Source organism: Rhynchophorus ferrugineus, unplaced genomic scaffold (assembly GCF_030347505.1).
Source record: "Rhynchophorus ferrugineus isolate W39M unplaced genomic scaffold, kcgeb_rfMv2 rfM4, whole genome shotgun sequence".
Taxonomy (NCBI): Eukaryota; Metazoa; Arthropoda; class Insecta; order Coleoptera; family Curculionidae; genus Rhynchophorus; species Rhynchophorus ferrugineus.
This window is the reverse complement of record NW_027472583.1, coordinates 11,069,587-11,096,180: the sequence shown is the minus strand read 5'-3', so window position 1 is coordinate 11,096,180 and position 26,594 is coordinate 11,069,587. Positions and strand designations below refer to the sequence as shown.

The 26,594-nt window shown below is 33.3% G+C and overlaps 2 protein-coding genes across 3 annotated transcripts in view; both read left to right on the top strand.

Moving 5' to 3' along the window:
• The window catches only part of LOC143196071 (nephrin), a 568,267-nt gene that overhangs the window by 49,710 nt on the left and 491,963 nt on the right, over nucleotides 1-26,594 (top strand). The window lies entirely within an intron of this gene.
• LOC143195347 (uncharacterized) lies at nucleotides 11,046-15,421 on the top strand. 2 transcript variants are annotated; one of them, XM_076402405.1, is made up of 4 exons: nucleotides 11,068-11,672; nucleotides 11,957-12,227; nucleotides 12,285-12,452; nucleotides 12,555-13,467. In XM_076402405.1, exons 1-4 carry the CDS (start codon nucleotides 11,172-11,174, stop codon nucleotides 13,418-13,420), a joined length of 1,806 nt encoding a protein of 601 aa, XP_076258520.1. In that variant the 5' UTR covers nucleotides 11,068-11,171; the 3' UTR covers nucleotides 13,421-13,467. The 2 variants fall into 2 exon arrangements, with proteins under 2 accessions (XP_076258519.1, XP_076258520.1); XM_076402404.1 differs by having other exon boundaries at nucleotides 11,046-11,672; nucleotides 11,957-12,452; nucleotides 12,555-15,421.

The window sequence follows — 26,594 nt, the reverse complement described above, 5'->3', positions numbered from 1 at the left end:
TATATAGAGAGGAGCCTCGCAGAGTGGAAAACGAAATGGATTTAGTGTGTGCTAGAACGTATAGTAGATAAAAATATGCGTATCGTCGATATTCGTTCGTTTAAAAACAAGTGATATTCGGATTCAGTACATCCAAAAATATAAAGTTTAGATAACAAAAGAGTTCTTAACATTTTCTTATGGAATTTGATAAATAGTTTGATATGATGTTATTAAATTATGTAATTACCCTAATAATTGAAATTATTTTAGTGGTTTGTCACTGTATATTTTACTTAAACTTTACTTGAATTAATGAAAGATACATTAGACAATGAACTAATTGTTTTCTTTTTTGATGTATTGTGTCGTGACTGACGAAAATAGGTGTTAACATAATGACTCTTCGACTACCACTTCTTCGATAGCTCTAATAAAGAACTGCTGTTGGACCCTTTTTTTGCTAAATTCCTTTGCGCCCTGGTTGTTCACAGCTCACGATTTCAAGTGAACCAAGGCGATCTTTTATATGGGTCTTTCTATCTAGACTTCTCGAGCTTGACCTCATGACTTATCACGAATAGGAGGCATGGTCAGGCATGGTTAAGTGTTGTTATAGATATGGTGGGATTAGCAAGCTGTTAAAACCGAATGAAACCGTTATTGCAGATGTTTTCCAATCTCAATTGAGCAAATTGAATGATCTGCAATAAAGAGTAACATATGCAAATATATCCAGAGCATAATAACGCTTGGCCGCAAGATGCAACATTTGTGAAGGTTACATTGTTGTAGCTCTAATAGAGAGTTCTTAATATAGGACGTTCTAATGGGAGAAGTTGTACCTTGTGATTACTAATTGTCTAGAGTGTCTACAGTGACCAAACCAAAATATTTCTTTCGATACAGTATCGACATGTTGCCAGAAAGATGGGACCAATTTCAAAAATGATGTAAAATATTTTCATTATCGTATAATGATGAGAAGACATTGAATCATCTAATATTATACTTTCTACTAATAAATAATGTATAGTCTTATACTGTCTTAAGTATCACAAAGACGTATTTATAATTAAAACCTAGCTGAATAAATTACTAAATTAGGTATTATATCGGCCTTATTATTTTTAGCTTTCGTATCGCGTATCTCGTATATTTTTTGCCCTTTTACTACATGTTAGCGTCAATGTAGAAAGCCAGCTTAAGTCCCAGCCACTTACGAAAAAGGATTTACATACATCAATGTTTTCTGCCTGGCTGTAGTTTGTGTTGGCATAATCCGGAGGTAAACTTTAAAATATTGATTTTTTATTTAGTTATTAATGACAAACTAGAATAAAATATGGAATTGATAGAATAGCAAATACCATATTGAATTGGATTGGCGGGATAACTAAGTAATAACCTCGGATTCAGAAGGGTTTTATAATGTTATATATATTTTTTGGCGTTTACTGGGTGCTTACATGTATTACCATGATTATTTCACTATAAACCACGTTTCATTATTGTTAATAAACTTGTTCTCTCATCGTCGTTGGTAAACTTGTAGGCTTCTACTACTTCAATCTGTCTTGATGGCCCTCAGCTGACGATTTAGTTGTAAATAGTAAAACACTTACTAGACTTACTATCAATTTACTATCAATTTATTAATTAACTATTTACTATAACTATTAATTAACTGAGGCGAATTGGTTTATCTAGATCTTTTCTACTAGACCACTTTTGTTCTAATACTAACAAAGTAGCACCATTTTTATTTATATAGATTTGTGCTGGAAAATATTGTAGGGATTATCTCCAAAGATACGCGGAAATTTATGTTATGAACAGATGTTCAGTGAGTTTTAAAAATGGTTTTATTAAATTTTATTTAGGCACTATCGTCGTGATGATCTCGATTGCTGCAAAAAGTGCTTTGAAAGTAAATCTTAACGGGTTGGAGTAAAGAGATACGTTTTATGTCTCGACGCCGGCGTGTTTTATGGAGGTTGGATAAAAAAAGGCCGAGTATCTTCACAGCCCGTTTGAGCTTTCCCCTCCCGTCGACAAATTTATTTAAAATGGCGCTATTTTTTCAATTCGGACGGGGTTCGAAGACTCCATCTTCAATTATTTTCCGGACAAAAAAAGACCGACAAAGTTACTATAAAAACGTTACGGGGGCTTGCCTTGAATTCATTCATATTTTTATTTAGTTCCTTTTTGAAATTTAATTAGTATTTTACATTGACGTCAACTTCTATATATATAATATGATATATAGCGTTACAGCAAGATATTTTTGTTATATTTTGTATTCCTTTTTTACAAACTAGGGTTTTTAAGACTAGATCTAGTGCTTAACATGGCCTTCTAGCCACGGCCCTCACCATGAAGCCTACCGACTGGCGAGTGACCATGTTTGAAAAGATGTCAGAAGACATCCGTTCTTACCCAGCTTGTCTACTGGCATTTCTGGATTTACATTTCTTTCCTTATAAACAATCACAATTATAAAAAAATCATAAACATAAATTTGCAACCATGCCCCAGCAGTATTCTAACCCGCCACTATCGCAAATTAAGGGAGACTGTCGCCTTGACAACTGCACCATCCAAGCCGGTATAATTTATTTTTGTTGTCTCTAATCAGGATGCCAATACCCTTTTCAGCTTGGCTAAATATTTTATTTTAATGAAAATAAGTGGCGACTTGTTCGATCATGCAATGAATTAACAATACTCTAGATCTATTCATATTTTTTTAAATATGACGTCAAAAGCACTGTAAAAAGGAATATTGCCGTAGCTTGTGAAAGTTTTATCAATGACGTACTAGACGAACGATGCTATTGTTTACTAAAATACACTAATTTAACCGTAGAAACAATTTGTTTCATTATTACTTAAGCAAGACTTCGCAAATCGCAAAGTATCTTTCTTTGGACAGTACTTTCTTCTTTTATATCATGCGGTTTTAGTTTCTACGTACGTTCACTATAAGAACTATGAGTGTTTTCTGAATTCTAGTTTATATTGAGTACTTGCGTGTATTCTGATCATTTTTAACTTTAAAAAGATATTAACTGAAAAATATGTTTTCTAAAAATGTTTGCCATATTTTTGCCAACATCATTGTCATCGAACTTTTTCAGTCATCCAGGCTGTTATTTATTACTGGATTCAAAATCATGACAGCAGATTTCCTTGAATGAACATCGAATATAACTCAATTGTACTAAATAAACAGATTACAGTTCATAACAGATCTGCGTAAAGAAGTGGAAACCCAAGGCGGAAGCTCTCGCATAAAAATGAAAATTACAACAAAGAAACAGTTTAGAAGTTGGACAATATAGTAACTTATTAGTTTATTAGTTCGAGACAGATTGCAGGATACAGAACTGAGAAGATAAAAAAATTAATAAATCAGTGCCTTTTTCTGAATGAATCCTTGCACTATTTTGAAACAAACATCATAAAAGACCGGAAACAGTCGCAACAGTAAGTTTCTGAGTAAACATGCCCCAAAGAAGCGCAAGTCGGTCATATCGATTATCTTGACAAGGGTAAAAAGATGACCAGCTAATGTTTTCAGAGCTTCTTAAGAAGGAAGTATATGTGTATCAAAATGATGCACCGATGCACACCAGCAGTTTACCATGGGGATAATTCATATATTGACTTACGAACTACTATTCCATCCAAATCTAGTACCCTGCGACTATTTTCTATTTCCAAATGAAATTGAAAGAATGGCTGGTTATTAAGAGATTTGTGTCCAAAAAAGAGGTCGTCACTGAAACAAATACTTATTTTGCTATCTCTAAGAAAACCTATTATTTAAGTTAAGTTAAAAGAAGACGTTGTAGAATTAATTTCATTCAGAATGCCATTGATTCGTGTATTGACATGATATAAACATAAATTTTGCTTTGCTTGCATTGTTATGAAAGCTGAAATATTAGAACAGCGTTGATAGACTTTGGTTTTACTGTTAGGAAATGGATGCTTCACTTCGAGTTCCGAGTCGATGTCTCGATTTGGCATTATGATTGTGTTCAAATTCCTTGAATATATTTTGGAGTTATTTCACTTAAAATAAACTGGTGTCAAGATGAATCGTAAAAAAAGATACTTGTTTAGTATGGCCGCATTATAACGAAGAAAGGACGGTTAGTATTTTTCTCAGGTCGTTTTAGCTCTCTCGCCTAATAACGAATTTATTTAGAGTACACCGTACCCCATTTCAGAAAACCGGAGCCGCCCCCTATCGTCAGCAAAGAACGTAATAAAATGTCGACTTAATTTTTAAAAAATGCGAAGCCACGTCGGCCTTTCCGTAATTAAAATCCGGGGGGATAACTTGTTAAAGTCACGTATTACTGCGAGCATGTTATTTTCAGCCTTCGTTCCGCTTATCTGGCCTATTTTTTGCATTAATACTTACCAAGGGCAATGTCAGATCCTGCGACACATCGAGTAGCGAACCCTAGACGATGGAATCGTTCATTTTTCGCGTCCGTTTGCTTTTTATATCTAATTCTAAACCTACGAACTCGACGGAAATGAAACGGTCCTTAATACATATTAATGTAGTATGATATATTAATTTTTATAGTTTCGTTGAAAAATTGCTGACTGTGTTGTTGTGATATGATTTATGGACGTTTACAATGTATTTCGTCTTAAAATTATACGAAATAAGTGTCTGAGTATTTGATATATAACTACGAAAATGGTATTTCCTGGAAATGTCATGGCGCGTTTTAATAATGTTAATTCGAGCCGTGGGTAAACTAGGCTCAAATGCCGTTTTTTTAGAATTTTGGAATTTGAATAGAAAGGAAGGTTATGATGTAGAAGAAATGGAAACAAACATCGACCGTAAGAACGTTTCAATCTCTGTTTTTTTTCAGAATTCCAAAATCTGAATAGAAAGAAAAAAATTAGTATGTAGAAGAAAGACTAAATAAAACAGTTCAACTGTAAAAATGTTCTAGGACTTTATTTAGTCATTTACTTAGAAACTTACTGAAAAGCGTCACTAAATTTTCATAAAATGAGAGCTACTGGCTCAATATAGCAGGTGTGCCGGTATTTAATTTCCGGTATTTGTAATAGATTTCGCTAGCCATCACTATGTGATGTTATGATTTGGTAGATACGTCATTTTATTCTGCTGACATAACCTCAAAACTACACAAGTTACATTCCGCTAAAACACCATTATATATTTACAATTTTTTTATTGTTTTTCTTTTGTGGAAGTAATTTCTGCATTAAATTGTAATGGGCTACAAAATTGGATTAATTTCGAAAATCCCAAGCGAAAAAGGTTATGGTTATCAAGTCGGTCCACGGACTGCAAGGACTGTGACCAGTTTGGTATCATATATTATGAACTGTTGAATCCTGGACAAACAGTTAACTGTTGATACCGACCATAAATGATGAACTTGAATTTTGCATTGATTGAAAAACATTCACAGTGCAGTTAAATATATGATAAAGTGATTTTGCAGCATAACAATTTACCGTCTCATACAGTAAAATTTAACAAAGAAGTGCTGAAATCATTTGTACGGGAAGTTTTATTGCACACGTCGTATTCTTCATACCTGGCTCCATATAACTACCAATTTTTGGTATCGATGGGACATCCTCTTGTAGAATTGCCTTAGGCATGGCCAAAAAATTTACATAATCCAATTATTTTTAATTAATTTAGAGTATTATAACTATTTTTCTTTGTAGTTGTAGGTAATCGGTACTATTACGAATGTTAGATATATAGTTAAGGATATAGATTGCGCTATTCTGATAACATCGTATATGAGCCTACCTATGGATACTTCGCATTGTACCTGCTGATGTCCTAAATTTAACTACAACCAACTACAATCACTTTGAAGTCAGTACCGAGCAACATATTAGATTTGTTATGTTCGTAATTTAATTTTGTGTATGTGTCACATAATTATATTATTATTTCTGTATTGTTTAGGCTCGGCACCAACTTCACACTGATCAGTTGGTAGTAGTTAAAATAATATTGTAAATAGGTAAACAGATTTAGGTAGGTATAAAGTTAAATTATGTGTATATTGTAGAATATGAAATACGTGTAGTATATAGGTTAAATAAGCTTCTTGTTTATTTTGATTTAGTTATTACAACGATTATTATATTCATATTTTATTTTAAAACGTTTTTTTTTTGTTGAAAAGCTAAGTTTGATTATTTTTTACTTTTTAGTTAGTTCCTTAATTCCTTAGTAAATAATTAATTAATTTTTTGAAGTCGGCTTAATTTTTTTCTTTAAAATATATCATTTTTTACTTTTTAGTGTTAGATATTTACTCAATAAATTACGCAGTTATTTTATTAAGTATTATAGTGGATGGCCCAAGAAGTACAGTCCGTATGAGGAAAACTAGGAATATAGAACAAACGGTTGAAAATAAGGAACGTTTCATGCCCTGACTTCCACTATCTATAGCTGGTCTAAAAGGTGTTTTAACAAATGTTTCAATTAAACTAGAAAAAAGTTCACATTCTCTTGGAAATCGAATCAGTGACCTCCGCATGTGAGCTCAACTTTCTGACCATTACACCATTGAATAAGTTGCCTGTATCGTTTCTACGGCGTCTAATATTTTAGTACTTAAAAAGCAAACTGTTACACTGAATTACTTCCGAATTTTCGACACATCAGTTCTACAATAATATTATACAAATATCATATACATATTATACATATATCTGATTGTTTTATATAAAAAAATATGTGAAAACATTGTATATGCTTTTGAAATTTGAGGTTTTCCCTCGATTTCTCCCCTAACTTGGTTCCAATGAGACTATCACGGACGTGCACTCTTTTGAATAAAAAAAGAATATTTATAATATATATATATATATATATATATATATATATATATATATATAGCATTAAATTACCATGATATCAGAATATAATTGGATAAAAAAACAAACGTTTTTAGATCTCCAAAACAATGTTTTAAATTAATTGCAGCTTTTCTTTATCCCTAATTATGTTCCCCATTATGTTTTACCATTCGTAAGTAGTTTTGATTTATTCCCCAGATATGATGGGATTTTTTGTTTGAAGATCACTGAGCCGTAAGAAGACGAGGCGGATTTTATTTATTATTTATTTATTCGGGAAGTAAGACGTACAGAAATGATATTAAGCGAACAAGCATGCGGAGAAAAAGCACAATCCTCCGGCTGCCAAGAACCGTGAAATCGAACCAGCCTCAATCCATAAGAGATTCTCGTGTCGCCCTTGCTCTATCCAGACACGTATACTTATTCATCCAGTCTCTGCGATTAGGGCAAGGCCTCTCGTCACGCCCCCCAGTCAAGGTCGTCACCCCTGGCATTCCGGGTCCCCATCCCTCCACTTCCCACGTTCTCCGCTTTGCATCGGATATTATACATGGTGACGCTCTGTAACTACTTTTAAATCCATCAATTTTTTGTTCGCTATAAGACGAATACTCATTAATGTAAAAATTACTGTATAATAATAATTTTACGTTTTCATCTCAAAAAAACTAACATAACAGGTCAATTGAAAAGTCCTCGGCCTACCATAGTAAATCATGGATTTTTGGCAAAATAATCTTTTTTCAACATATTTTTCTTCAAGGGTGATACACTGATCACTTTTCGATACCATTTGTGTAGTACGATTTGACCTTTGCTTCAAAGCAGACCTCAGTTTCGGCGGTCACCTCTTCATTCGACGAAAATTTCTTTTCAGCGAGCAGTTTTTTGAGATCTGAGAAGAGGAAATAGTCCCTGGGGGCCAGATATGTAGAACACGGTGGATGAGGAAGCAATTTGAAGCCCAATTCATGGATTGTTGCCATAGTTTTCACTGACTTGTGACACGATTTATTCTTTCAAATGGTCCAATAATGCTATGTAATAGTCGCTATTGATAGCCTTTCTTGGTTCAAGGTCAATGAAAATTATTTTATGCGCATCCCAAAATACAGACGCCATAAACTTGCCACCCGACTGTTACGTTTTCCCACGCTTTGGAGCGGTTTCGTCGTGTGCAATCCACTCGGATGACTGTCGATTGGACTTCGGAGTGAAATAATGGAGCCATGTTTCATCTGTTGTTACATATAGTCACATCAGTTTGCACAGAGCTTTCTCATACCCAAATATTTGTGAATTATATGATGTACAGGTTCAGTTGATATTTATAGAGTGTCTGCTATTTCATTCAGTTTCAATTTACGGTCATTCCTCGAAACTTATTTTATGTACTTTAATCTATTCTTTAACTGCAGTCTTTATTGATGAATTTGTTGGGAATTTCTCCACCAGCGTACTATGACATGTTGCATTGTGCATTACAAGAACTGATGGTTCCTCCAAGTTGGCACACTGGCTCCAAACGGGGGAGTTACATTTTTCATATACCGACAGACATATACAGATTACAAATTTTTTCACTTACTAAACGATAGTTTTGTCTAAAGCGTACATGGTGGTACTGCTTGGGGACATGTTATATTTTATTTTTTTATTTAAAACACCTTGGATTATTCCAATAGACCGTCCGAGTTTATAAAATAAACAAGTTTGATTTTGAGTTTTCCAAGATCGTTAAGTTTAAATTAAATTAGTTTGATACTTTTTCTACACACCATGTAAAGATATATTTCATGTTCCCCTACAGCGGTAAACTATTTAAACCCCCCTCCTCTCTGAACTGTACACCCCATCCCGTTGCCCTATTTGGCAACGAGGGAACGCATTTAAATCCTGATCGCGTCCGTTTCGTATAACAGCCGCCAGAGGGCCGTTTGCAACTTCCACTGCGACATCTCTACAGGAAATTCGAATGTACATTTTTTTACGTTTCTTTTTTTCCGCGTTTTAGGTTTTATTTCCGGAGCGGGTAGAGCTGGCGCTGCACCTTGATTTAAGCGGGCGTTTCTGATAAATTGGTTTCGGATTTCTTGCTTGCTAATTGGTCATTCGTGTTAACGTGTAGTGTATATTTAAAGTAGGACTAATTTTCTACCTTACGCTGTCCCGGTTAATTAGGTCATACATACCTATTTCGTTCCTCATAATTTTTTTATGATACATAACATTTTCCCTCCTTCACCACTACGTAATCAATGAATAAGTGTACAACGGCTTCGGAATTAAATTGATCTGCGAAATTATGCAAGGTTTCACATTGAAAGATGAAATATGGTTACTAAATCAACGCAAAATGGGAACAATAATACAATAATACAACGTGCAGGAAATCAGATGATTGAAGCGAAACAAACCACAATAATTTGTATAGTATATAAATGTTACTCTTAATTTTTAGCTTTCATTAAATAGTCTAATTTAATTTTAATTTGGAAAATGCATACTGATATGTTTATTTATAATTCATTTTGTTTGTGTATTTGTAGTCTGCAATAATGTTTATGTATTATAACACTGCTGTTTTCATATTGAAGAAATCCCTTTATACTACATAGAACTACATATACACAAGATAATGGTTTGGGTCTTTTGAGTCTTTGTCCTGTTCTGGTGTTGATCTGAATCCGTGATGCCTCCTTGCGATTCTCTTGATTTTCAGAGTGACAGTCGGCATATGAAGGTCTCGGTATAAGTAATCAATCATGTGGTATCCTGTAGTAAACATTTCCATAACTAAATTCTCTATGTAACTACCATATAGGTATCAATACTTGCTTGTATAATAGCAATTTATTATGTACTGATAACAGTGATTTTCTTTCAATTAACTAATATATTTTCCTACATTTCAACTCCACTACTTTCTCTTTCCACTTTTGGTTTATATGTTTTGCATAGGTTATATTTTATATGTTTCCGAGATACTTAGCGTTGTTGCTATATGGAATGATGGTATTATTTATTGTTATTGTTACTTGTGCGGTGGATTTATGGGATTATATGTAAGCTCTATATCCATATATTTTCTTTCGTTAATTTTTATTTTCCAGGTTTCGGTCAGTTTATTTATATAATCACTTGCCTGTTGTAATATTCGTGAGGTTTCTTCGCTATTATCTTCGACAGCAAGAATGGGATTATTTTCAACAAATGTAGGCATCGTGATATTTTAAGCAAAAAGAGTAAAGAATTCGTAAATAGATAGGGTAGGTAAAGAATTGGTTCCAATACATTTTCCTATGGTATATCTGCTGTAGCTTCTTTTATTTTAGGTAAGCCTCTTAATAATATGTAATGTAATATTTTAATAGTTCGGTGTGTTACTTCGGCAACATTTTCTGTGGCTTATGAACAAGGTTTGGGTTACATCTAAGAATACAGTTGAAAATACCTTTTTACTAATTTGAATGTGCAGTAATTTGAGTTTTACTAATTTGAATGTGCAGAATGAAGGGAAATTTAAAATCAACACTTTTTTCTTTTTCAATCAATATGAATCTTATGACCTAGCTGATTTAATTGACCCAAGAGCATGGAGGCAACTTTTGAATTTCCACACTGCATCTAAACGTGAACTATGTATTTAATTTTGTAAAGTAATATGAACAGATTCGTATTTTTTTTATGAGTACTGAAAATGCAAGAGACAATGAAACTTATCTTATATATAAAAATGAATCGCAAAATATGTTCCTAAGCGCATAACTCAACAACGCCTGGACCAATTTGGCCAAATCTTTTTTTAAAATGTTCGTTGAAGTTCAGGGATGGTTTTTACGGCGAGAAAAATTAGAATTATTGCTGGAAAAACCCTAAAAATAGCCCTTTTTGTTTGAATTTGTTTCGTGTATCAGTTGACAATTCATCTGTCATCTGTCAAAAGTCATCTGTAACAGACAACTTTTTTTTTTTAAATTTGATATGACTTGAACTCAAATCCTTTTAATCCGTACGAATTGTTTTATTTATTTAAAAGTTTTTATTTGTTTAAAATTTAATTCAAATTTTAAATAAATAAAACAATTCGTACGGCTTAAAAGGATTTGAGTTCAAGTCATATCAAATTTAAAAAAAAAAGTTGTCTGTTACAGATGACTTTTGACAGATGACAGATGAATTGTCAAGTGATACACGAAACAAATTCGTATATCGTGTTTTGTGCAGAGTGTTTAGTTAGTTAGTGTTTGTTTAGTTCGTGATTAGTGAAAAAATAATTTATATTTGATATGCCTCCTATAAGACGAAGCAATTTAGGTAGAAGAACCAGAAATGCTATAAACCAAGCTAATTACCGATCTAATCGTACTGCACAAGAACGTGACGACGGAAATGAACGTGAAAGAATTCGGATATCACAAACGCGTGAAGCGCGAGCGCGACATTCAACTAATAATCGCGCAAGTTTGAATCCAGCTGCTTTCAGTTACGATGTGTCAATTGACTACAGTAACTACCAATGTGTTGTTATTGGTTCTATGAACTTGGTTTGCTCACACTGTAAGGCATTAAAATACAAAAACGAAGCCAATGGATTGTGTTGCGCAAATGGTAAAGTGAAATTGATACAATTGGATCCACCACCAGAACCATTGTACTCATTGGTTTCAGGAATAGGAACAGATTCTATACACTTTTTGACACATATTCAACAATATAACAATTGCTTTCAAATGACTTCATTTGGGGCAACAAATGCAGTTCGGGAAAATTTTATGCCAACTTTCAAGGTATGTATTATAGCAGTTACTCATAATTATTTTAGCGAACAAAATTTTCTGTCACCAAAGTTAAGATGTGTTACTAATCTTCAATTTCTTAATCATTACGAAATATATCACTTAGTCATCATATTATATGGTGATTCAGTTTCAGTGACACTTTTATTATATTTTATATTTGATAGATATTAGTTAAAACTAAATATATACTTTTTAAGATCAAATATTATTTAAGTTTGATCATTGACAATCCATTAATTTATACCACACCATAATATTTTTTTTATTTACAGATACAAGGGCAAATATATCACAGAGCAGGTTCACTGTTACCAGTGTCAGATAGCGACAACAAATTCCTGCAAATTTATTTTATGGGCAATTCACCACAAGAAATTGATCTGCGTTGTGCACATAACAATTTAGTAAAAAGGTCTATTGTAGAACAATTACAAACTTTATTTCATCAACACAATCAATTGATTATATTGTTTAAAACTGCCCTGGATCTGATGCCATCCGATAATCACAAAATTGTAATCAGAGCTGATAAAACACCTGCAGGTCAACATACAAGACGTTTTAATGCACCAACTATTGATGAAGTTGCTATCGTTGTAGTTGGAGAAAACTTGGAATCCCGTGATATTGTTTTACATCGTCGGAATTTTCAATTACAACCTATAAAGGAAACACACCGCTCATATGATGCACTGCAATATCCCATTATATTTTGGCAAGGTGAAGATGGCTACGATTTATCAATAAAAATGATAAATCCCATTACAGGTAACTAAAATATTAGTTTAGCTATGGCGATAATATCTCAGTCACTATATTATGTATTTTAATTTTATATTTGAATGTTATTAAAACAAAATCTGTTTACAGGTTCTGAAACCAACAAAAAAGTCAGTTCAATGAACTATTATTCATACCGCCTAATGATTCGGGAAAATGCAGATAATCACATATTGAAATGTCGGCGATTATATCACAAATATGTTGATGACATGTATGTTAAAATTGAAACGGAGAGATTAACATTCATCAGGTTGAATCAAACCAAACTCCGATCTGAAGAGTATATTCACCTTCGAGATGCGATTAATACTGATGGAAATGCACAGAATGTCGGTCGGATGACTATTCTTCCAGCAACATACATCGGAAGCCCTCGGCATATGCACGAATATGCTCAAGATGCCATGTCGTATGTTCGTCATTATGGTACAGCAGATTTGTTCATCACATTTACATGCAATCCGCAATGGATAGAAATTAAGCAGGAGTTATTACCTGGGAAATCATCCATTGATCGTCATGATATTACAGCCAGAGTCTTTAGACAAAAGTTGAAATCTTTAATGAATTTCATCGTAAAACATAATGTGTTTGGTGAGACACGCTGCTGGATGTATTCTGTGGAGTGGCAGAAACGAGGATTGCCACATGCACACATTTTGATTTGGTTGGTTGAAAAGATAAGGCCAAATGAAGTTGATGCAGTGATATCAGCTGAAATCCCTAATGTACAAGTAGATCCTGGATTGCATGAGGTAGTTATCAAAAACATGATACATGGTCCCTGTGGAACTCTTAATCAAAATTCACCGTGTATGATGGATGGTAAATGTTCAAAACGATATCCACGGACATTAATATCGGAAACAATTACTGGTAATGACGGTTATCCATTGTATCGTCGCAGATCGACAGCAGACAATGGAAAATCAACAATTGTCAAATTAAATTAACAAGATATTGAAATAGATAATCGTTGGATTGTTCCATATTCACCCATTTTATCAAAGACATTCAAAGCACACATCAACGTTGAATCTTGCCATTCAGTGAAATCGATTAAATACATTTGCAAATATGTAACCAAAGGGAGTGATATGGCTGTGATTGGAATTGGTGCAGGGAATTCTAATGATGAAGTTACCCAATACCAAATGGGCCGCTATGTCAGTAGTAATGAAGCAGTTTGGCGAATATTTTCTTTTCCTATTCATGAGAGACACCCTTCTGTTGTTCACTTAGCTGTGCATTTAGAAAATGGACAAAGAGTGTATTTTACAGCACAGAACGCAGTACAAAGAGCTGCTCAGCCACCATCTACTACATTAACCAGTTTTTTTGAGACATGCCAAAACGATGATTTCGCACAAACATTGCTATATTCTGAAATGCCAAAATATTATACCTGGAATCAATCCTCAAGGAGATTTATACGACGGAAACAAGGAAAACCAGTTCCAGGATATACAGATGTATATTCCACCGATGCGATTGGCCGGATTTATTCAGTACATCCAAGCAATGATGAATGTTTTTATTTACGACTGCTATTAGTCAATGTACGTGGCCCAACATTATTCCAACAGTTACGAACTGTTGATGGTGAATTGTGTGGATCCTACAGAGAAGCCTGTCAACGTTTGCAATTGCTTGAAAATGACGCTCATTGGGATCAAACTCTCAATGATGCTGTAATATCATCACACACTCATCAAATACGAACATTGTTTTCTATAATCATATCTACATGCTTCCCATCAAACCCAATTGATTTGTGGATGAAGTACAAAGATTATATGTGTGATGATATTTTGTATCAAATACGGAATAGAATGGGAAATCCAAATATACAAATCAGTGAAGAAATTTACAATGAAGCATTGATTTCAATTGAGGACATGTGCTTGATAATGTCAAACAAACTATTAATTCAATTAGGCCTGACCGCGCCCAATCGTCCAATGCATGACGCTTTTAACCAAGAGTTGCATCGAGAAAGACTGTATGATCTCAACGCTTTGAAAGAATAAATTCAAACAAATCTTCCACTGTTAAATGAACAACAGAAGTATGTATTTGAAACTCTTATGAAAGTAACAAATGATGAAACTGGAGGGATTTATTTCTTAGATGCACCTGGTGGTACAGGAAAAACTTTTTTTATTTCATTAATATTAGCAACAATTCGCTCACAAAATAAAATTGCACTTGCACTCGCTTCGTCGGGAATCGCAGCAACTTTGCTTGAAGGTGGTCGAACAGCCCATTCAGCACTAAAATTGCCATTAAATATGCAAAGCAATGAAACTCTAACCTGCAACGTTTCGAAGAACTCTGCAATGGCAAAGGTTTTGCAGCAATGTAAATTGATTGTTTGGGATGAATGCACGATGGCACATAAAAAATCTTTGGAGGCTTTAGACAGAACCTTAAAAGATCTACGTAGCAATAATAACCGATTTGGTGGTGCAATGATTTTATTAGCAGGAGATTTTCGTCAAACATTGCCAGTGATTCCACGATCAACGCCAGCTGATGAACTCAATGCATGTCTAAAGTCCTCCAATTTGTGGAAACATGTTAAAGTACTTCATTTAAGCAAGAATATGCGTGTCGAGTTGCAAAATGACCAATCTGGAAACATATTCTCTAAACAACTCATTGACATTGGTAATGGCAAATTTCCTATAGACATGTTGACGGCTTGCTTTTGCTATGACTATAAACAAGTCCCAGGGGCAATCATTAAGTGTTTGTGGTATTAATCTAGAAAACCCATGTTTCTCACATGGTCAATTGTATGTTGCCTGTTCCCGTGTTGGAAAACCATCAGATTTGTTTATCTATGCGCCAGGTAATCAAACAAAAAACATCGTATACCACAAAGCAATATAATGATAATAATAATAATAATTATGATTCACATGATTAACAATAAAGCGATTACTTACTTTTCAATCCTTATATATGTTTTATTTAATTATTTTTTATTCACAACGCCCTATCACCAGGGTGATGGTTCTGTTCAGGAGAATTTTTTAAAATACGTAGGCACAAAAACTGCCACATTACAAATCTTTTTGACAGGACGAAGTCTGTCGGGTCAGCTAGTATATAGATATAAATGTATATGTACTCTCTAATAGATTGATTCTTAATAAGCTAATGACTTCACTGTGCTTAATTGTTTATTTGTTCGTTTTCGTTTCTTCATTAATCCATTCATTGTCAGCTCAATAGATCTCGTACAAATTCTGCCGAGGTTTTACTTCCCTTTTATAGCGATTTTATAAATTTTCTTTTATTACTTGTACTTTGTTGGTTGTACTTGTAACTTTAAAATAATCACTAGAAGACAAGTTTTGAGTTATGTATTGACTTATTTGAGTTAACTTATGTATATTTTGTAAGTTTCTATTTATATATGATATTATATGAGCCTATAATTCTTTTCAATTATTTCGGTGTCCCTACTTTTGCTCTTACTTCGTTTACCTCCAGGTCTACCAATTAAGTCGGAAATTCTTTTTAATCAGTACAGAATAAAATATTTCCGACCATTAAGCCGCTCGCTGTGTCTTTTCGACTAAATACGACGACATAATACACTCTAATAAAAATACCGACGGTGTTTCTTGTTAATTGCGATGTAGATTTGACACGTTAGATGGCGCAATACCCTCTTAAGAGCTCTTGCTCTCTAATCAGCGTAGAACTATGTGCACTTTTGCCTCGCCTCATTATTCTATTACGTAACGACCCTCTCGCAGGTTTGTTGTTCAGCCGGATTACATAATGTGTTTTTGCTAATCCACTTTGGTGCATTGCCTAAGAATATTCCTCGGTACACTTTAAGACGGGATTAGCGGGACTCGCAGTTTCAGACCATGGCGGCGGAAGTAGTCGAAAACGGAGATTAATTAAGAAAGATTGAACGTTGGCTCAGAAGGCAACGGTTAATTGATGGAATTCCTTTAAGCGGTGTATCGTTTCCACTTTCTCCTTCATGCTATTAACCTTATTACTTCATGTCATTTATTATAAAAGCCTGATGGTCTTTTTTAACGTTTAAAGGATTGTAATACAAAAGTTTACAAATTCGCGTCAATTTTTGGGCCCGAACAGATGAGGATGATTAACGATATTTGATGACCTGAACTCAGATCTTCAATCCGTGTGTCAAGATTGGTTATCATTTCCAAGTTCACGCATGGTGGCATCACCTCGCCCTTACAACTACTCTTAGCTAATCACCTTGCATGAAATATTATTTGGAACTTGTTTTCGTGTTATGATTGTGCCTCGAAAGGTGTGAAAATACAGAGAAAATATTGCAATGACGATTTAAAGTGTTTTTGTTATATTATTATGTGACAAATTATTATGTGACGCATGGAGAACAATGCTATACAAGATGTCACTTGATGAAAATGTATATTTCCCAAATTATGTGTCAAAGTTATGGAGAGAATGAAAAAATCATGAAGATGATGCTCGATGAATATCGTTTGTTTAAATGGGAATAAATAGCAAGTTGGATCTATGTATATGAAGTCTTGCAGTGTCTGAAGGTTAGACAATATATTTTGTACCGTATATATGTTTTGATCATTGATCAATTGTCTGGGATATACGTTTGTATTCTTAGATTACCTCTTAATCAGTAAAATAGAATATAGATGTTTTTATTGTAATATTTTAAATGATGTAGATGCAGATGTTTGTGAGAAAACACCAACATATTTTTTTAGAGACAATATAGCCTCGAACTATAAGAGAACCTTCAAAATAAAAGAATAGATTGGTTTTGGCGATATTAGCAAATTAAAGTACCAATACACTCGACTTATTACATTTGATAGCTTTTGAGATATATCTGTTAGCAGATTTCAAGAAATTCAGTGCGGAAACAGATGAAGCAGCATCCGTAAATAATATTTCAACAGTTCTTCGAATTCCTCTTTAATGGAAGTATTAATAACTTGTTATAAATGTTGAAACTATAAAATACATATTTTAAACTATAAATTGTTTTTTTTTTAAATATCGATATTGGTTTTAAAGCTGATTTTTAAATGAAGCCATACTATTACTAGAAAATTGATGAAATGGTTCTAGAATGACATTTTGGTCATAGGAGTATTTTGCGTTTTTATATCTGAAAATCGCGATTGGATTCCGTGTGAATTATCAGTGAAAAGCTCATCGGCGCTAGCTTCCTTTTACTAATGATTGATGAAATGAAATGAAATGGTTACGGGTGATCAACAGTGGATCAATCATGACAATAATGTGAGGAGAAGATCGTGGTTGAGGCTTGAAGAAGCTTCAGAAACGTTTCCAAAATCTGTAGTAATTTCAAAGAATGCGATGAAAGGAAATAATTTTCCTGAGCTGCCTAGAACTGACTAAGCTATTCAGTAGACTCTATTATCTAAGTAATGCAATTAAAATAGGCTATTAATAAAAACGTACAGAATTGATAAACAGGGATGGTACCAATCATGCTAGAGTGTGCTTGATTGGCAAAATATTCTCGCTATACACAATTCAAAGACCGTTGATACTATGAAGAAAAAAAAATTACGTGTTCCGCAATTTATTATATTCGTTTAGTATTTATGTTATAAGACCTAACATTATATACCACGTTATTTAATATAATTTATTCATATCTAATATAATGCTATATATTTCTCCGTTGATAATAAATTTATTATTTTGACATTTTCATATTTTTGATATCACATTTTTTTGGTTATATGAAATTATTTACTCCCGTGTCGTATAATATTTCTTTCGCCGGAGATCATATTTTCTGATAAACAAAATGAAATTGAAAAATTTGTATTGCTTTCAAGTACGTTACACCCGGGCATATTTTGAGAATAATTATTTTTCCGTATCCGGTTCAATATTGAATGAATATATTTGGATATGAACATGCATATAATATATCGGAAAGTAATTTCACACAGAGCACAAAAATCAGTTTTGTTGGTTATTTTTCTAATTGAGAAAATATGTTCAGGGTTATTTTAGTTAAGCAGTATGCCGAAAAATTGTGATGCAGATATAAAACGATGCTATTCTTTCGTAAAAGCATAACTGACTTTTTAAATTTAACATGTATGTAACAATAATGTCCATTCTGAGAACCCAAAAACGTTTTCAGAAACTTTTACTTTACTCATAATTGAGCAATTTTATAACATTACATTTTTACATCCATTATTTATAAAAAATGAAATATTGGAAATGATACCAAAATCTTTGTCGTTCTTTCACCAACCAATAAAAAGTAAACAGCAACAGGATTAAAAATTCATAGATACTTTCTAGATATGCTGTTTAATATAACAACAACATAAACTAGATCACGAACTAGAACTTGAACACTTCGTATACAATTCTTAAAAAAGCAGCTTCATATAATGTAAACAATACTAACAAGTAGTAAAGTTTCAAAAAAAGATGTTTGTTTTCGATTTTATACATATATAGTCTATCCAATAAAATTGTGAATTCGCGTCATCAAAATTTATGAACTCAAAACGTCTGAATGTTGCCGCATTAACTTTTACGACTTTTATTTTAGTTTTGCTTTGACATATAACAACGAACATCGAATATATCGAAATAAAAATAATGTAATGAAATCAAATTTATTTTAATGTTATATTATATCTATATTTTCGAAGGACTTAAACTATAGTTAATTATACAGCCACATTACTATGTAGTTTAGGGTTGTTATTTTAGAGGTTAGAGGTATATCTACCTATACGAACATAATAACGTAACCGTATACGGTATATGGACTCTTTTCCAGACCACCTATGAGGAAGACTTAGAGTAGACTTTAGCCGTTTTTTTTGTCGTGGTTTACCCTTGGGGCCTATTCCAGCTAATTAACAATTGTATATCCAAGAATGTATTGTATAAAGTGATAGTGAATTCTAAAGAAAGTAATTAAAATTCGCTTTCGTCACTTTCTGAGTCACTATTTAAATCAATAATTAAACTGTTGTTTTCCAATTTATCTAACACGGTTCTAACACGGTCCCACCAATAAAAACAAATAATTGTTGATGTATTTTTTTGTATGTCTGTTAGTGTTTATTCTGTTGGTATTTATTCATTTATTTCAGGTGTTATTGCAGACAATGCTTTTTTTCACATGTTCAAGAGTCCTTCCTTGTATATTCTTCTGAATTTACATGCTCATTATAATTCTTTGCTAAATCGCATATCAATTTGATTGAACTAAATATGCGATGATAAGGAACAAGACAAAATATGCTGTCAATAACGTCCGGCCATCTGATTTATGGTATATCCTTTCTCAGCCTTATTCCTAAATAAAACAAAAATTAAACATTTAATTTCTATTTACCAAATAACAATTTGAAATATTTCACTCTTTAACGTGGTGTTTTCAAAACTTAACTTATGTTTTGTAAGCCATTTCTTATTATAATACTAAATATTCCACAAGTGAGAGCTCCCAAGTTTTTTAACAGCTGATATTTAATCCTGCTGAAAATAACGTTATGATTTACTTCTCCATGGTAATGACTGTTGATCTTCTAAAGGAATACACACAGGAATCATGTTTCTAATATGAATAATAAAATAACTGCATTGAATTATTAAAAAAGATTGTGGCTAACAAAATCTAATCAAATATTATTCTAACTTTTCTTTTTCCTCTATCCACATATTTTGTCTTGATACTTCTTTTTATTAGCTTCTCGCTAAGAATGACCCAGTGTCATTTTGAAGTTTTCAACGGATACCTTTCAGACTAACAGTTTTCTTTGGAATAATTGTATTATTAAGTTATGGCTATATCGAAGAACTTCTCATTGTTTTTATACATAAATTTGATCTTGAATAAAGTTGACATTAAGGTGATCTTGATTCGTCACCCGCTCCAAGTGTTAACGCTCTCTTTTCGGTGAGTCCAATATTATATCATTTTTCAATTATTGATCAATATTTCAATTATTTCAATTATTTCAATATTTTATTATATCATATTAATATATATCGCAAATACAACATATTAACAAGAAGAACAATCTAGAAGTATTTCCAATGAAACAATAAAACCGCAACATCTTAATATTTAATAGTATGAATAACTAACAGGTCAACTGAAAAGTCCCTGGCCTAGCATAGTAAAATTATTTTTTTTTGGCAAAATTTTTTTTTCAATACAATTGCCTTCAAAGATCATCCACTGATTATAGCGACCCTCCAACTTTTCGATACCATTTTTGTAGTAGGATTTGTCCTTTGCTTCAAAATAGGCCTCACTTTCGGCACTCACCTCTTCATTCGACGAAAATTTCTTTCCAGCGAGCATTGTTTTGAGATCTAAGAACAGGAAATAGTCGCTGGGGGTCAGATCTGGAGAAAACGGTGGATAAGGAAACAATTCAAATTCGTAACTTGTGACACGATGCATTGTCTTGGTGAAGCAGCACTTTGTTTTTCTTCAAAACGGCCCTTTTTCGGCGATTTCGTCCTTAAAACGGCCTAATAACGCTATGTAATAGTCGCTGTTGATGGTTCTTCCTTTTTCAACTTGTCAGCAGACTGTTGCGTTTTCCCACGCTTTGGTACGGGTTTATCGTATGCAGTCCACTCGAATGACTGTCGATTGAACTTCATAGTGAAATGATGGAGCCATCTTTCATCCATTGTCACATATGGACGCAAAAACTTGGGTTTATTACGCTTGACAAAAGTGAGCTCGCGCGGCACCCACTTTACACAAAGTTTTCTTGTACCCAAATATTCGTGAATAATATGATGTACACGTTCAGTTGATATTTTTAGACTATCAGCTATTTCATTCAATTTCAATTTACGGTGATTCAAAATCATTTTGCGGATTTTTTAAATGTTTTCGTCGGTAACAACCTCATTTGAGCGTCCACTACGTTCATCATCTTCGGTGCTCATTTCACCACGTCTAAACTGAGCATACCAATCCTTGATGAAAGAAGAAACTCGGCATTAAGTCAAGTTTTTACTCCAACTGAATTTTTTCCCTTCAAAGTGCAATATTTTAGAAACACACGAAATACCTTTTTATCCATTTTTTTCACAATAACAAAAGTTGCTTCACTCAAAATGCTATAATTCACAAACTAATAATCCGACAGCTGTCACATTTATACACGCATCTTTTGAGGGTTAGGGCTGACTAAAAAACATATGGATTTAGCATATGTTCTAGTAGCGCCATCTATGTGTCAGGTAGGTGACCTTTCAATTGACCTGCTATCTCTCTAAGGTTATTACCTGATTTATTACCCTGATACTCTGCTAGCAAACGAGTAATTGAATTACTTTAAATTAATTTTTATAATTTGTATGATATCTTCTATATTTGTGAGACTGTGAGTGAGAATTTATGTATTTTAGACATTGTGAACCGTCAACTCAACATACACATAATATGTCACACTTTTTACTACTTTGAAACGGTTTATACAACCCCACAATAATAAAGCATAATTAATTTAAACTATAGTACAGAAGTCGTAACTTTTAGAGCACCTTTTGCAGGCGAGTTAAATTTTTACGGTACAATCTCGCGAAGTAAAATGTTTTACTGTCTCCATACCCTCCTCGCCCTCCCCCATAACCGACCCGTACCATTCCCCACCTTTCGTCCCGTCCTAGGACGAGCAATACCGCCAACGAAATAAAGCCAAAATCCATTTAAAACCTTTTAAAATCCGAACTTGTTAAATAATTTTTCTGCGCTTCCATTTTTTACGGCCGCTCGAAAACCAAATTACCAGGCTACGACCGGGGGGCGAGTAATGTGTGTGTGCGTGGATATGTGTGTATGTTCATGCAAAAAGCGCATTTATTTAATGGTCTATAATTAATAGTGCGCTCGTTTTTTGTTTGCTCGATGATTTTAAATTGGATATTGATGATATGTTAGTAGTTCAATGCGATGTTCTCGGTTTTATAACTTTAAACAGATATTAGCGATCTCTATGATGAGATTTTCTACATTCATCTTCATTAAGCTCGCTTATTCTCCTTGTGATATGGATTTCAAATCATTATAATAAGTGAATAGAATAGTCCCTAGCCTGATACATAGATGGTGTTATTAGAATTAAATCCATATGTTTTTTACTTAGAAAAGAAAAGATACGTTTAGAAAGTGGACAGCGGTCGGATCGCTAGTTTGTGAATTATAAAATCTTGAGTGAGGCAACGATTACTGTGAAAAAAATGGAAAAAAGGAATTTTGAGTGTTGATAAAATATTACCCTTTGAAGGGAAAAACTACACTTGAAGCAAAACTTGGCTTAACGCCGAGTTTTCGGACACTACCCCATAAAAATCAACCATCAAGGATTGGTATGCTAATTTTGCACGTGGTGAAATGAGCACCGAAGACGGTGAAAGCAGTGGACGCCCAAAAGAGTTTGTTACCGACGAAAACATTGAAAAAACTATACAATGATTTTTAGTGACTGTAAATTGAAATTGAATGAAATAGCAGATATTCTAAAGATATTAACTGAACATGTATATCATATCATTTACGAATATTTGGGTATGACAGAAGTTCTGTGCAAAGTGGATGCAGCGCGATTTTGAGCGCACTTTTGCCCAAAAAACAGTTCATGATTCGCAGCAGTGTTTGAAGATGATAAAGCATAATAAACCCGAGTTTTTGTATCCATATATGACAACGGATGAAATATCTCTCTATCATTTCACTCCAATCCAATTGACAGTCACCCGGGTAGACTGCACATGATGAACCCGCTCCAAAGCGTAGGAAAACGCTATGGCGTCTGTATTATGGGATGCGCATGGAATAATTTTTATTGACCACATTGAAAAAGTAAGTACCATCAACAGCGACTATTACATATATGCGTTATTGAACTATTTGAAGGACGAAATCCCCGAAAACGGCCGCATTTTAAGAAAAAGAAAGTGCTGCTTCACAAAGACAATGTATCGTGTTACAAGTCAGTGAAAACGACGGCAAAAATCCATGAATTTTGCTTCGAATTGCTTTCTCATCCATCATATTCTCCAGATCTAACCACCAGCGGCTATTTTCTATTCTTAGATCTCAAAAGAATGCTCGCTGGGTAGAAATTTTGGACGAATGAAGAGGTGATCGCCGAAACTGAGGCCTATTGGCACAAATCGTACTACAGAAATGGCAACGAAAAGTTGGAGGGTCGCTATAATTAGTGTATCAACCTTGAAGGGAATTATGTTGAATAATAAAAACTAATTTTGTTAAAAAATGTGTTTTAGTATGGTAGGCCGGGGACTTTTGACATGTTAATACACGGTCTGAAAAGTGTCGATAATTATACTTTGCAACGCAGGTCTACAGCATTTTTATTCCTTTTATATATAGAAATATGAACAGGAACGAGAAATGGTTCTGCATTATGTGTAAGCAAGGATGATGGATTAAAATATCAGGAACTTCCATTTATGATTTATTTATCTTAAAATAGCGTGCAAATGTTTTAAAATTAAGTTTTACATGTTATAATTTTAAAGTTGCAAACCCCTCAATTTGCTTTCTTTGAAAAAACATTATATTTGTATAATTAATTATTTTTGAAGATCTGAGCATCTGCTGATTATGATGTTTATCTTTCAGTTGTATGCATATATTCCTTTTAGATAGGTTAGTTAAATTAAAATATTACATTTATTACCTATTTCAATTTAATTATCGATGTAGATTTGAATGAAAGGCTGACAATTAAAATTACAATTATTTGCATCCTGGTTAAGCAACTCTCTTTCACATTTGTGTCCATAATCATCTGGTCTGAAATACAAAGGATAAATATCCGGAAGTTTGATGTATGAGCTCATAAGAGATTTCCTTGAATTTATTGGTGTTTATTTTCAAAAGCCGTTTTTGCGCTAGAACACACTCCTTTAGAAAAGTATTATGTATATATATATATATATATATATATATATATATATATATATATATATATATATAATATCTAACAACAAATTCCCTTAAAATTATACATAAAATAAAAGAAAGGTAACAGATATAACCAAAATTTTAAACCGACTATTTGTTCTTGCTTCTATACCTTCGGCCCTCTACTGGTTAAGACGCATAGTGAGAATATGTGGTGTATCCAATAAAACAGCCAATGCACTTCAACAAAATTTACGAAAAATGTATCAGTACAGTATCAGTACATCGCAATGTTGCAAATTGAATTTTTGTTTTACAACGTTTGTCGGCTTATAACCTCTAGTTATTATCACGAAAGTTTTGAAGAATTTTGTGGGTATTTGGCAAAAGCGTCGACCACTAACAACTGTCTCTGCATTAGTCTCTTTTTAACTGAAGTAAAATGAGATGGAAAAATGCGCTCCGATTTTAGAATTTTATATTTTTATAAAGTGCATTTGGTAGTATATTCAACGTCATCTATGGCGAGTATTGGCTGTTTTATTAGAAGGATGGAAGTTCCCATTCTATATCTCTAAGTTGTGTAGTACAAATAAAAAATTAGTTTAGAGTTCAAAAGAAAATGTTCGCTTATATCCTTATGAAATATGAAGTGTTAAAACAAGAGCAGTTGGCTTCTTTGGCTCAGTCAAGGAGACACGACGGCCCCTTTACTGTTGCGATACTCGCGGGATGGAATCTTGTTGGGGTGTGGAGGTACTTTATGTTTGTGATTGTAATTGTAAATGTCTTAGGCAATAGTGTAAAATGCGACAAGGGAGAACTATCCCAGTCACGTCAGCTATCAGGTTCGTCACTGGCAAGTCGGCAGGCTTGATGCTGAGAACGGCGGTTCAGAGCCTACATTAAACTGTAGGTCCAGATAAACGCTCGTTGCTAAAAAGGAGACTTTAAAATATCAGAAATGATCAAATAATTAGTTATACTATTGACGAATAGACGGCGCTCTGAAAAAAATCTTGATCTAGTGTCGCTTATATACTTGTACGATATTATGTTTCATGAAATTATATACGTTCTCTCTTAATTATTTTGAGCTATTTTGTATTCACCGGGGCTATTTTATTTCAGCACAAACCTGTTTTCAATTTGGAACTTTTATATACCCTCGCTAATTGATTCCCTTTGATTGTGTAATAAGCATCTCGGTGAACTTTCGTAAATTACCCCCTATTCGGGAATGTGCGTCATTCTTTCCGCTCACGCCCTCACGGCACAGGTCTCGGGGTATGGCTGAACCACCGGTTGATTAGAAGGGGGTGCGTGCTGAAAAGAAACCGGCTCCGCGGTGGATTTGATTAGATCGGGGTTGAGATGGGGAAAGGGAAGAGGAGAGAAATTCAATTTTAATCATAAATAATAACTGAAGGCGACAATAGCGGCAAAAAACATGGCATTCTTCATCATTTAGGCGACAATTTTCGGGACACGTGGGGGAATCGCAAAAAAAATGTTGAAAAATTGAGTATTTTGGGACAAATAGGGAGACGATTTTTTTTTGGCACGTCCAATTAACGTGTATTATCAATATTTGTTTACCAAGGTACGGATTCCATCATAGACAGAAAGCTCCTATAATGTTATACATATTTCAAAAGATTCAATCATTGAGTGAAAATGTTTGTATATTATTGTTCTTTAATGTAGTACTAGTTATTGTTCTATGGTCGAAATTCGCCACAACTTATCAAGTTAATCATGTTTCCCTCATAATTATGAGTAAAGAATAAAATGATAGGATAATGTTACTAAATTTTTTTAACAATGTTTTCAATATAATATGAGAAATATATTTGATTTACAATATTAATTACAATAACAAATGTCTGTATATTATAAACTCTCTCAATAACAAACAGTCGCTAACATTTTTTATATGTATAAATAATTTTTATTTACTTTAATGATAGATATATAAACATGGAATATTAAATGAAGTAACGCATATTTGTATATTAATTAAACATTAACGAACAAAATTTGGCACTTCATTCTATTGACTTCTTAAAACTTAGGTATATAATGTATATAATGTATTCTATTTATGTATATTTTGTGATTTAAGCCAAACTTAAATAAGTCAAATAAGTATTTTAGTATGAAAT